This window comes from Salmo salar, chromosome ssa27 (assembly GCF_905237065.1).
Source record: "Salmo salar chromosome ssa27, Ssal_v3.1, whole genome shotgun sequence".
NCBI classification, from domain to species: Eukaryota; Metazoa; Chordata; class Actinopteri; order Salmoniformes; family Salmonidae; genus Salmo; species Salmo salar.
The window spans coordinates 42,439,478-42,453,507 of NC_059468.1; the positions used below are offsets into that span (position 1 = coordinate 42,439,478).

The 14,030-nt window shown below is 43.5% G+C and overlaps 1 protein-coding gene across 4 annotated transcripts in view; it reads left to right on the forward strand.

Annotated features, from left to right (window-relative positions):
• LOC106589129 (protein spire homolog 1) overlaps window positions 1–14,030 on the forward strand; it is a 111,473-nt gene that overhangs the window by 11,148 nt on the left and 86,295 nt on the right. For 3 of the 4 annotated variants that reach the window (XM_014178832.2, XM_045709471.1, XM_045709470.1), the window contains exon 2: window positions 8,099–8,130. In XM_014178832.2, the coding sequence (XP_014034307.1) occupies window positions 8,099–8,130 (32 nt within the window). Of the gene's footprint in view, window positions 1–751; window positions 861–8,098; window positions 8,131–14,030 lie in introns of those variants that run through there. The other variant, XM_045709472.1, reaches the window with a different exon arrangement.

Sequence of the window (14,030 nt, forward strand, 5' to 3'; positions counted from 1 at the left end):
AGAGGGGGAGGGAGATGAAGAGAGAGAGGGGGAGGGAGATGAAGAGAGAGAGGGGGAGGGAGATGGAGGGAGATGAAGAGAGAAGGAGGGAGATGGAGGGAGATGAAGAGAGAAGGAGAGAGGGGAGGGAGATGAAGAGAGAAGGAGAGAGGGGGAGGGAGATGAAGAGAGAGAGGGGGAGGGAGATGAAGAGAGAGAGGGGGAGATGAAGAGAGAAGGAGAGAGGGGGAGGGAGATGAAGAGAGAGAGGGGGAGGGAGATGAAGAGAGAAGGAGAGAGGGGGAGGGAGATGAAGAGAGAGGGGGAGGGAGATGAAGAGAGAGAGGGGGAGGGAGATGAAGAGAGAGGGGGAGGGAGATGAAGAGAGAGAGGGGGAGGGAGATGAAGAGAGAGAGGGGGAGGGAGATGAAGAGAGAGAGGGGGAGGGAGATGGAGGGAGATGAAGAGAGAAGGAGGGAGATGGAGGGAGATGAAGAGAGAAGGAGGGAGATGGAGGGAGATGAAGAGAGAAGGAGAGAGGGGGAGGGAGATGAAGAGAGAAGGAGAGAGGGGGAGGGAGATGAAGAGAGAGAGGGGAGGGAGATGAAGAGAGAGAGGGGGAGATGAAGAGAGAAGGAGAGAGGGGGAGGGAGATGAAGAGAGAGAGGGGGAGGGAGATGAAGAGAGAGAGGGGGAGATGAAGAGAGAAGGAGAGAGGGGGAGGGAGATGAAGAGAGAGAGGGGGAGGGAGATGGAGAGAGGGGGAGAGAGATGAAGAGAGAGAGGGGGAGAGAGGGAGATGAAGAGAGAAGGAGAGAGGGGGCACTGGCGTCATGTCTCCAACTAACAGACGGTCTGTGTTCTCTTGTTCTGGACTGGAGGTGAGCCTGGTGCTGTGTGTGTGTAGTATAGTGTCTTCCACTATAAATCGTAAGGCGAGGAGGTTCTTTGCTCTGAGCCGAGGTCATTTGCTGCCTGAATAGCTCAAGGTGATTCAGTCTTGATTTTGGCTTTCAATTAATTAACGTATTTTTTTTTTTTGCTAATGAATACGTCTACTACAAACCAAGCCGCTGCAGTTGAAGAAATTATTTAATTGAGGATCTGATGAACACAGCTTTGAATCCAATTTCCTTTTACTACAGCAGTATGTTAGTGTAGTATTCTCCATGTAGAGTTGTTAGTACTACAGCAGTATGTTAGTGTAGTATTCTCCATGTAGAGTTGTGTTAGTTAGTACTACAGCAGTATCTTAGTGTAGTATTCTCCATGTAGAGTTGTTAGTACTACAGCAGTATGTTAGTGTAGTATTCTCCATGTAGAGTTGTTAGTTAGTACTACAGCAGTATCTTAGTGTAGTATTCTCCATGTAGAGTTGTTAGTACTACAGCAGTATGTTAGTGTAGTATTCTCCATGTAGAGTTGTGTTAGTTAGTACTACAGCAGTATGTTAGTGTAGTATTCTCCATGTAGAGTTGTGTTAGTTAGTACTACAGCAGTATGTTAGTGTAGTATTCTCCATGTAGAGTTGTGTTAGTTAGTACTACAGCAGTATGTTAGTGTAGTATTCTCCATGTAGAGTTGTGTTAGTTAGTACTACAGCAGTATGTTAGTGTAGTATTCTCCATGTAGAGTTGTTTGTTAGTACTACAGCAGTATGTTAGTGTAGTATTCTCCATGTAGAGTTGTGTTAGTTAGTACTACAGCAGTATGTTAGTGTAGTATTCTCCATGTAGAGTTGTGTTAGTTAGTACTACAGCAGTATGTTAGTGTAGTATTCTCCATGTAGAGTTGTTAGTTAGTACTACAGCAGTATGTTAGTGTAGTATTCTCCATGTAGAGTTGTGTTAGTTAGTACTACAGCAGTATGTTAGTGTAGTATTCTCCATGTAGAGTTGTTAGTTAGTACTACAGCAGTATGTTAGTTTAGTATTCTCCATGTAGAGTTGTTAGTACTACAGCAGTATGTTAGTGTAGTATTCTCCATGTAGAGTTGTGTTAGTTAGTACTACAGCAGTATGTTAGTGTAGTATTCTCCATGTAGAGTTGTTAGTTAGTACTACAGCAGTATGTTAGTGTAGTATTCTCCATGTAGAGTTGTTAGTTAGTACTACAGCAGTATGTTAGTGTAGTATTCTCCATGTAGAGTTGTTAGTACTACAGCAGTATGTTAGTGTAGTATTCTCCATGTAGAGTTGTGTTAGTACTACAGCAGTATGTTAGTGTAGTATTCTCCATGTAGAGTTGTTAGTTAGTACTACAGCAGTATCTTAGTGTAGTATTCTCCATGTAGAGTTGTGTTAGTTAGTACTACAGCAGTATGTTAGTGTAGTATTCTCCATGTAGAGTTGTGTTAGTTAGTACTACAGCAGTATGTTAGTGTAGTATTCTCCATGTAGAGTTGTTAGTTAGTACTACAGCAGTATGTTAGTTTAGTATTCTCCATGTAGAGTTGTTAGTACTACAGCAGTATGTTAGTGTAGTATTCTCCATGTAGAGTTGTGTTAGTTAGTACTACAGCAGTATGTTAGTGTAGTATTCTCCATGTAGAGTTGTTAGTTAGTACTACAGCAGTATGTTAGTTTAGTATTCTCCATGTAGAGTTGTTAGTACTACAGCAGTATGTTAGTGTAGTATTCTCCATGTAGAGTTGTGTTAGTTAGTACTACAGCAGTATGTTAGTGTAGTATTCTCCATGTAGAGTTGTTAGTACTACAGCAGTATGTTAGTGTAGTATTCTCCATGTAGAGTTGTGTTAGTTAGTACTACAGCAGTATGTTAGTGTAGTATTCTCCATGTAGAGTTGTTAGTACTACAGCAGTATGTTAGTGTAGTATTCTCCATGTAGAGTTGTGTTAGTTAGTACTACAGCAGTATGTTAGTGTAGTATTCTCCATGTAGAGTTGTTAGTACTACAGCAGTATGTTAGTGTAGTATTCTCCATGTAGAGTTGTGTTAGTTAGTACTACAGCAGTATGTTAGTGTAGTATTCTCCATGTAGAGTTGTTAGTACTACAGCAGTATGTTAGTGTAGTATTCTCCATGTAGAGTTGTGTTAGTTAGTACTACAGCAGTATGTTAGTGTAGTATTCTCCATGTAGAGTTGTTAGTACTACAGCAGTATGTTAGTGTAGTATTCTCCATGTATAGTTGTTAGTTAGTACTACAGCAGTATGTTAGTTTAGTATTCTCCATGTAGAGTTGTTAGTACTACAGCAGTATGTTAGTGTAGTATTCTCCATGTAGAGTTGTGTTAGTTAGTACTACAGCAGTATGTTAGTGTAGTATTCTCCATGTAGAGTTGTTAGTTAGTACTACAGCAGTATCTTAGTGTAGTATTCTCCATGTAGAGTTGTTAGTACTACAGCAGTATGTTAGTGTAGTATTCTCCATGTAGAGTTGTGTTAGTTAGTACTACAGCAGTATGTTAGTGTAGTATTCTCCATGTAGAGTTGTTAGTACTACAGCAGTATGTTAGTGTAGTATTCTCCATGTAGAGTTGTGTTAGTTAGTACTACAGCAGTATGTTAGTGTAGTATTCTCCATGTAGAGTTGTTAGTTAGTACTACAGCAGTATGTTAGTGTAGTATTCTCCATGTAGAGTTGTGTTAGTTAGTACTACAGCAGTATGTTAGTGTAGTATTCTCCATGTATAGTTGTTAGTTAGTACTACAGCAGTATGTTAGTGTAGTATTCTCCATGTAGAGTTGTTAGTACTACAGCAGTATGTTAGTGTAGTATTCTCCATGTAGAGTTGTGTTAGTTAGTACTACAGCAGTATGTTAGTGTAGTATTCTCCATGTAGAGTTGTTAGTTAGTACTACAGCAGTATGTTAGTTTAGTATTCTCCATGTAGAGTTGTTAGTACTACAGCAGTATGTTAGTGTAGTATTCTCCATGTAGAGTTGTGTTAGTTAGTACTACAGCAGTATGTTAGTGTAGTATTCTCCATGTAGAGTTGTTAGTACTACAGCAGTATGTTAGTGTAGTATTCTCCATGTAGAGTTGTGTTAGTTAGTACTACAGCAGTATGTTAGTGTAGTATTCTCCATGTATAGTTGTTAGTTAGTACTACAGCAGTATGTTAGTGTAGTATTCTCCATGTAGAGTTGTTAGTACTACAGCAGTATGTTAGTGTAGTATTCTCCATGTAGAGTTGTTAGTTAGTACTACAGCAGTATGTTAGTGTAGTATTCTCCATGTAGAGTTGTTAGTTAGTACTACAGCAGTATGTTAGTGTAGTATTCTCCATGTAGAGTTGTTAGTTAGTACTACAGCAGTATGTTAGTGTAGTATTCTCCATGTAGAGTTGTTAGTACTATAGCAGTATGTTAGTGTAGTATTCTCCATGTAGAGTTGTTTGTTAGTACTACAGCAGTATGTTAGTGTAGTATTCTCCATGTAGAGTTGTTAGTTAGTACTACAGCAGTATCTTAGTGTAGTATTCTCCATGTAGAGTTGTTAGTACTACAGCAGTATGTTAGTGTAGTATTCTCCATGTAGAGTTGTTAGTTAGCACTACAGCAGTATGTTAGTGTAGTATTCTCCATGTATGTAGTGATGCTGCTGTGGTAGGGTCTGTATGTATTGATGCTGCAGTGGTAGGGTATGTATGCATGTAGTAATGCTGCAGTGGTAGGGTATGTAGTGATGCTGCAGTGGTAGGGTATGTGTGCATGTAGTGATGCTGCAGTTGTAGGGTATGTGTGCATGTAGTGATGCTGCAGTGGTAGGGTGTGTATGCATGTAGTGATGCTGCAGTGGTAGGGTGTGTATGCATGTAGTGATGCTGCAGTGGTAGGGTATGTGTGCATGTAGTGATGCTGCTGTGGTAGGGTATGTATGCATGTAGTGATGCTGCAGTGGTAGGGTATGTATGCATGTAGTGATGCTGCAGTGGTAGGGTATGTATGCATGTAGTGATGCTGCAGTGGTAGGGTATGTATGCATGTAGTGATGCTGCAGTGGTAGGGTATGTATGCATGTAGTGATGCTGCAGTGGTAGGGTATGTATGCATGTAGTGATGCTGCAGTGGTAGGGTATGTATGCATGTAGTGATGCTGCAGTGGTAGGGAATGTATGCATGTAGTGATGCTGCAGTGGTAGGGTATGTATGCATGTAGTGATGCTGCAGTGGTAGGGTATGTATGCATGTAGTGATGCTGCAGTTGTAGGGTATGTATGCATGTAGTGATGCTGCAGTGGTAGGGTATGTATGCATGTAGTGATGCTGCAGTGGTAGGGTATGTATGCATGTAGTGATGCTGCAGTGGTAGGGTATGTATGCATGTAGTGATGCTGCAGTGGTAGGGTATGTATGCATGTAGTGATGCTGCAGTGGTAGGGTATGTATGCATGTAGTGATGTTGCAGTGGTAGGGTATGTATGCATGTAGTGATGCTGCAGTGGTAGGGTGTATATGTGGTGATGCTGCAGTGGTAGGGTATATATGTAGTGATGCTGCAGTGGTAGGGTATGTATGTATGCATGTAGTGATGCTGCAGTGGTAGGGTATGTATGCATGTAGTGATGCTGCAGTGGTAGGGTATGTATGCATGTAGCGATGCTGCAGTGGTAGGGTATGTATGTATGCATGTAGTGATGCTGCAGTGTTAGGGTATGTATGTATGTTTGTATGTAGTGATGCTGCAGTGGTAGGGTATGTATGCATGTAGCGATGCTGCAGTGGTAGGGTATGTATGTATGCATGTAGTGATGCTGCAGTGTTAGGGTATGTATGTATGTTTGTATGTAGTGATGCTGCAGTGGTAGGGTATGTATGCATGTAGTGATGCTGCAGTGGTAGGGTATGTATGTATGCATGTAGTGATGCTGCAGTGGTAGGGTATGTATGTATGCCTGTAGTGACGCTGCAGTGGTAGGGTATATATGTAGTGATGCTGCAGTGGTAGGGTATATATGTGGTGATGCTGCAGTGGTAGGGTATATATGTAGTGATGCTGCAGTGGTAGGGTATGTATGTATGCATGCATGTAGTGATGCTGCAGTGTTAGGGTATGTATGCATGTTTGTATGTATGTAGTGATGCTGCAGTTGCAGGGTATGTATGTATGTAGGGATGCTGCAGTGGTAGGGTATGTATGTATGCATGTAGTGATGCTGCAGTGGTAGGGTATGTATGCATGTAGTGATGCTGCAGTGGTAGGGTATGTATGTAGGGATGCTGCAGTGGCAGGGTATGTATGTATGTAGGGATGATGCAGTGGTAGGGTATGTATGTATGCATGTAGTGATGCTGCAGTGGTAGGGTATGTATGCATGTAGTGATGCTGCAGTGGTACGGTATGTATGTAGGGATGCTGCAGTGGTAGGGTATGGATGTATGTAGTGATGCTGCAGTGGTAGGGTATGTATGTATGTATGTATGTAGTGATGCTGCAGTGGCAGCGTATGTATGTATGTATGTAGTGATGCTCTAGTAGCAGGGTATGTATGTATATAGTGATGCTGCAGTGGTAGGGTATGTATGTATGTATGTAGTGATGCTGCAGTGGTAGGGTAGGTATGTATGCATGTAGTGATGCTGCAGTGGTAGGGTATGTATGTATGTATGTAGTGATGCTGCAGTGGTAGGGTATGTATGTATGTAGTGATGCTGCAGTGGTAGGTTATGTATGTATGTAGTGATGCTGCAGTGGTAGGTTATGTATGTATGTAGTGATGCTGCAGTGGTAGGGTATGTATGTATGTATGTAGTGATGCTGCAGTGGTAGGGTATGTATGTATGTAGTGATGCTGCAGTGGTAGGGTATGTATGTATGTATGTAGTGATGCTGCAGTGGTAGGGTATGTATGTATGTAGTGATGCTGCAGTGGTAGGGTATGTATGCATGTAGTGATGCTGCAGTGGTAGGGTATGTATGCATGTAGTGATGCTGCAGTGGTAGGGTATGTATGCATGTAGTGATGCTGCAGTGGTAGGGTATGTATGCATGTAGTGATGCTGCAGTGGTAGGGTATGTATGCATGTAGTGATGCTGCAGTGGTAGGGTATATATGTGGTGATGCTGCAGTGGTAGGGTATGTATGTATGCATGTAGCGATGCTGCAGTGGTAGGGTATGTATGCATGTAGCGATGCTGCAGTGGTAGGGTATGTATGCATGTAGCGATGCTGCAGTGGTAGGGTATGTATGTATGCATGTAGTGATGCTGCAGTGTTAGGGTATGTATGTTTGTATGTAGTGATGCTGCAGTGTTAGGGTATGTATGTTTGTATGTAGTGATGCTGCAGTGGTAGGGTATGTATGCATGTAGTGATGCTGCAGTGGTAGGATATGTATGCATGTAGTGATGCTGCTGTGGTAGGGTATGTATGCATGTATGCATGTAGTGATGCTGCAGTGGTAGGGTAGTATGTATGTATGTATGCATGTAGTGATGCTGCAGTGGTAGGGTATGTATGTATGTATGCATGTAGTGACGCTGCAGTGGTAGGGTAATATGTAGTGATGCTGCAGTGGTAGTGTATGTATGTATGTATGCATGCATGTAGTGATGCTGCAGTGTTAGGGTATGTATGCATGTTTGTATGTATGTAGTGATGCTGCAGTGGCAGGGTATGTATGTATGTAGGGATGCTGCAGTGGTAGGGTATGTATGTATGCATGTAGTGATGCTGCAGTGGTAGGGTATGTATGCATGTAGTGATGCTGCAGTGGTAGGGTATGTATGTAGGGATGCTGCAGTGGTAGGGTATGTATGTAGGGATGCTGCAGTGGTAGGGTATGTATGTATGTAGGGATGCTGCAGTGGTAGGGTATGTATGTATGTAGTGATGCTGCAGTGGTAGGGTATGTATGTATGTAGTGATGCTGCAGTGGTAGGGTATGTATGTATGTATGTATGTAGTGATGCTGCAGTGGTAGGGTATGTATGTATGTATGTAGTGATGCTGCAGTGGTAGGGTATGTATGTATGTATGTAGTGATGCTGCAGTGGTAGGGTATGTATGTATGTAGTGATGCTGCAGTGGTAGGGTATGTATGTATGTAGTGATGCTGCAGTGGTAGGGTATGTATGTATGTAGTGATGCTGCAGTGGTAGGGTATGTAATGATGCATATTTGACTAACACTTTTTTTCTTTTCTCTTTCCAGATAAATCCAGACCTCCCAACACTTCCTTAGAGGTGAGTTACAGGTCAAGGACTGTTTTGGTTTGTCAGATGAGGTTTCTACTGGTAGAGAATGAATCACGTTTCCGTTGTTTTAAGGGTGCTTTAGAAACCAAGCTTGAATTTGTTCTACATCAAGGAGTACTGGTTACTCCGATGAGCCAATGAACAGTCATGTTTGTATGGTTTAATAGCATTGAATAAAAACACTACAATTGAGTTTAGGTGGATATACAGCACCATTGAGTTGTTTGAGATATACCATGCTTCCAGAACTGGGCTTTGTGTTTTTTCTCTTATGTTTCTTTAGTAGCGTCGGACTATTGTGTATTATTCCATCGTATGCATTTGTGTCTTACATGTAGTCAGCTGAGACTTGTTTCTATCAAGGTCCCACTGGGGGAATATTTGTTAAAGTGTGTGTTTTCATGGAACGGAAATCATCCCAAATACAGAGCCCAGTGCTCACCATGGAAACCATGAGCGACCATTTATACCGAGTTGGCGTGACAACTACGATACAATGTGAAGCCCGTGAACGGTTATGTTGGCGCTGAGATAAGGCGTTTTTCTCTCTCTTTCCTTTATCGCTGTCCAGCTCCCAGACATTTGATTGTCACACTGAATTGGAAAAAAGCTAAATCACTGAAACGGAAATTGAATCTCAATGGAATAAAACACTGACAGGAGTTGAGGCTGTGGAAATCTACCCACACTGCGCCTATGTCAATATATGACTTCTTTGGAAGGCCTCGCAGCAGGCGCAGATGGAGAGAGACAGGGGGGCATGCTTACATAGACACATTCACGATGCTTTGTCTCATAAAACACTTTAGTTTAGATAAAGACCAGCTGTACATGGTTTGTTTTTTTTAAAAGGGGAACAATGGCACAGTTTAGAGAAGGATTTTAGGCGAAGCATGAATATGTTAGCTACATGAAGTACCTAAGAGAACATTTTAATGTAGCCAAAAAATTATCGGGTGCCTTAGGAAACTTCTGACCAACACTTAGGTTCCTACCCTGTCACAATAACTCGTCCCTAGCATTTGCATTCGTTGTCATATCAAATACTGTATTTAAAGTGACCACTTATATTCTAACTATAGAATTATAATAAACATTTTTCCATGATTCCAACAGTTGACCTAAGTGTTTTGATCTAAATCGCAAGTCAAATTAACATGGTTAAAAATATGGTTAGACATATATTGCCAATATCGTGCAGCCCTATGTGGTAGTGTGGAATTCTTTTTATTATTATTATTATATATATATATATTTTAACCGTTCATTTAACTAGGCAAGTCAGTTAAGAACTAATTCTTATTTACAATGACGGCCTACCCCGGCCAAACCTGGACGACGCTGAGCCAATTGTGCGACGCCCTATGCAATGCAACTCCAATCATGAAATGATTACAGGAAATGCAGAAATCGATAAATGCTGAAAATTGTTTTTGGTTGAAGGTTAATTGAACAGTTTTTAGAAAAAAAAATAATATATATATATATATATATATATTATTCCAAAACATATATATATAATACCGGCATACTGTCAACATATTTAGAAAATACTGTGATATGATATTTAGGACATATCACCTGCTAGACTTGTTGTCCAAGAAGGTCATCTCTCTACTAACTAAGCCTACAAATAAATGATTTCCTCATTGCGTTGTTTACTGTAGTTCATTTTGAGACGTCGTAACGGGACAGTTAGTGAGCCCAATGTAACACTGTAGGCTAATGATGTTTATATCTTTAGAACAGATTCTTGAATATTCATAACGACTTACTGTTTGGCCTCTCCATTCGATCTATCCCAAAACGTAAAGGGTCAGGGAATATAGCATAGGTCTAACGGCTAGCTTGTGCTTCTTATTGCACATCATGATGCTCTTGTTGTTTATCATGGAAGTGAAGACGATATCGACTGGTCTCGTACTACATTAGTCTTGTTTATGCTCTACCGGTGGTGTTTTCATGAATGAGTCCGTTTCGTAGCGGGTATGTACACGATCAGTCCAACACCCCACCACTGTACAGCCATTGTTGACAGATGGTTTACAAGTGTACAAATTAAAAACGTAAAAGTACACCACACCAAACATCACACACTACCCCACACCATACTACCCTACACCACACTACCCTATACTACCCTATACTACCCTATACTACCCTATACTACCCTACACTACACTACCCTACACCACACTACACTACCCTACACCACACTACACTACCCTACACCACACTACACTACCCTACACCACACTACCCTACACCACACTACCCTACACCACACTACCCTACACCACACCACACCATACTACCCTACACCATACTACCCTACACCACACCATACTACCCTACACCACACCACACTACACCACACCACACTACCCTACACCACACCACACTACCCTACACCATACTACCTTATACCACACCACACTACCCTACACCACACCACACTACCCTACACCATACTACCCTACACCACACCACACTACCCTACACTACACCATACTACCCTACACCACACTACCCTACCCTACACCACACTACCCTACCCTACACCACACTACCCTACCCTACACCACACTACCCTACACTACACCATACTACCCTACACCACACTACACTACCCTACACCACACTACCCTACACCATACTACCCTACACTACACCATACTACCCTACACCACACTACCCTACACTACACCATACTACCCTACACCACACTACCCTACCCTACACCATACTACCCTACACCACACCATACTACCCTACACCACACCATACTACCCTACACTACACCATACTACCCTACACCACACTACCCTACACCACACTATACTACCCTACACCACACTACCCTACACTACACCATACTACCCTACACCACACTACCCTACACCACACTACCCTACACTACACCATACTACCCTATACTACCCTACACCACAACACACTACACTACCCTACACCACACTACCCTACACCACACTACCCTACACCACACTACCCTACACTACACCATACTACCCTACACTACACCATACTACCCTACACCACACCATACTACCCTACACTACACCACACTACCCTACACCACACTACCCTACACTACACCATACTACCCTATACTACCCTACACCACACTACCCTATACTACCCTACCCTACCCCATACTACCCTACCCTACACCATACTACCCTACACCACACCATACTACCCTACACCATACTACCCTATACTACCCTACATTACCCTACACCATACTACCCTACACCATACTACCCTACACCACACCATACTACCCTACACCACACCATACTACCCTACACCATACTACCCTACACTACCCTACACCACACTACACCACACTACCCTACACCACACTACCCTACACCATACTACCCTACACCATACTACCCTACACCACACTACCCTACACCACACTACACTACACTACCCTACACCACACTACACCATACTACCCTACCCTACACCACACTACCCTACACCACACTACCCTACACCACACTACCCTACACCATACTACCCTATACTACCCTACACCATACTACCCTACCCTACACCATACTACCCTACACCACACTACCCTACATCATACTACTGTATACTACCCTACACCACACTACCCTACACCATACTACCCTACACCACACCACACTACCCTACCCCACACTACCCTACACTACCCTACACTACCCTACACTACCCTACACCACACTACCCTATACTACCCTACACCACACTACACTACCCTACACTACCCTACACCACACTACCCTACACCACACCACACTACCCTACACCATACTACCCTATACTACCCTACCCTACACTACCCCACACCATACTACCCTACCCCACACTACCCTACCCTACACCATACTACACTACCCTACACTACCCTACACCACACCATACTACCCTACACCACACTACCCTACACCACACTACCCTACACCACAATACCCTACACCACACCATACCAACCTACCCTACACAATACTACCCTACACCACACTACCCTACACTACCCTACACCATACTACCCTACACCACACTACACTACCCTACACCACACCACACTACCCTACACTACCCTACACCACACTACCCTACACCACACTACACTACCCTACACCACACTACCCTACACCACACTACACTACCCTACACCATACTACCCTACACCACACTACACTACCCTACACCACACTACACTACCCTACACCACACTACCCTACACCACACTACCCTACACTACCCTACACCACACCATACTACCCTACACCATACTACCCTACACCATACTACCCTACACCACACCATACTACCCTACACCACACCATACTACCCTACACCACACCATACTACCCTACACCATACTACCCTACACCATACTACCCTACACCACACTACCCTACACCACACTACCCTACACCACACCATACTACCCTACACCACACTACACTACCCTACACCACACTACACCACACCACACTACACTACCCTACACTACACTACCCTACACCACACTACCCTACACCATACTACCCTATACCACACCATACTACCCTACACCATACTACCCTACACCACACCATACTATCCTACCCTACACCACACTACCCTACACTACCCTACACTACACTACCCTACACCACACTACCCTACACCACACCATACCACCCTCCACTACCCAATACTACCCTACACTACACTACCCCACACCATACTACCCTACACTACACTACCCTACACCATACTACCCTACACTACACTACCCCACACCATACTACCCTACACCACACTACACTACACTACCCTACACCACACCATACTACCCTACACCACACCATACTACCCTACACCACACCATACTACCCTACACCACACTACCCTACACCACACTACCCTACACCATACTACCCTACACCATACTACCCTACACCACACCACACCATACTACCCTACACCACACCATACTACCCTACACCACACCATACTACCCTACACCACACCACACTACCCTACACCACACTACCCTACACCACACTACCCTACACCACACTACACTACACTACACCATACTACCCTACACCACACCATACTACCCTACACCACACCACACCACACCACACCACACCACACTACACTACCCTACACCACACTACACTACCCTACACCACACTACACTACCCTACACCACACTATACTACCCTACACACACTACCCTACACCACACTACACTACCCTACACCATACTACCCTACACCACACTACACTACCCTACACCATACTACCCTACACCACACCATACTACCCTACACCACACCACACTACACTACCCTACACCACACTACACTACCCTACACCACACTATACTACCCTACACACACTACCCTACACCACACTATACTACCCTACACACACTACCCTACACCACACTACACTACCCTACACCATACTACCCTACACCACACTACACTACCCTACACCACACTACCCTACCCTACACCACACCATACTACCCTACACCACACTACACTACCCTACACCATACTACCCTACACCACACTACACTACCCTACACCACACTACCCTACCCTACACCACACCATACTACCCTACACCACACTACACTACACTACACCACACCATACTACCCTACACCACACTACCCTACACTACACCATACTACCCTATACTACCCTATACCACACTACACTACCCTACACCACACCATACTACCCTACACCACACTACACTACCCTACACCACACCATACTACCCTACACCATACTACACTACCCTACACCACACCATACTACCCTACAGCACACTACACTACCCTACACCACACTACA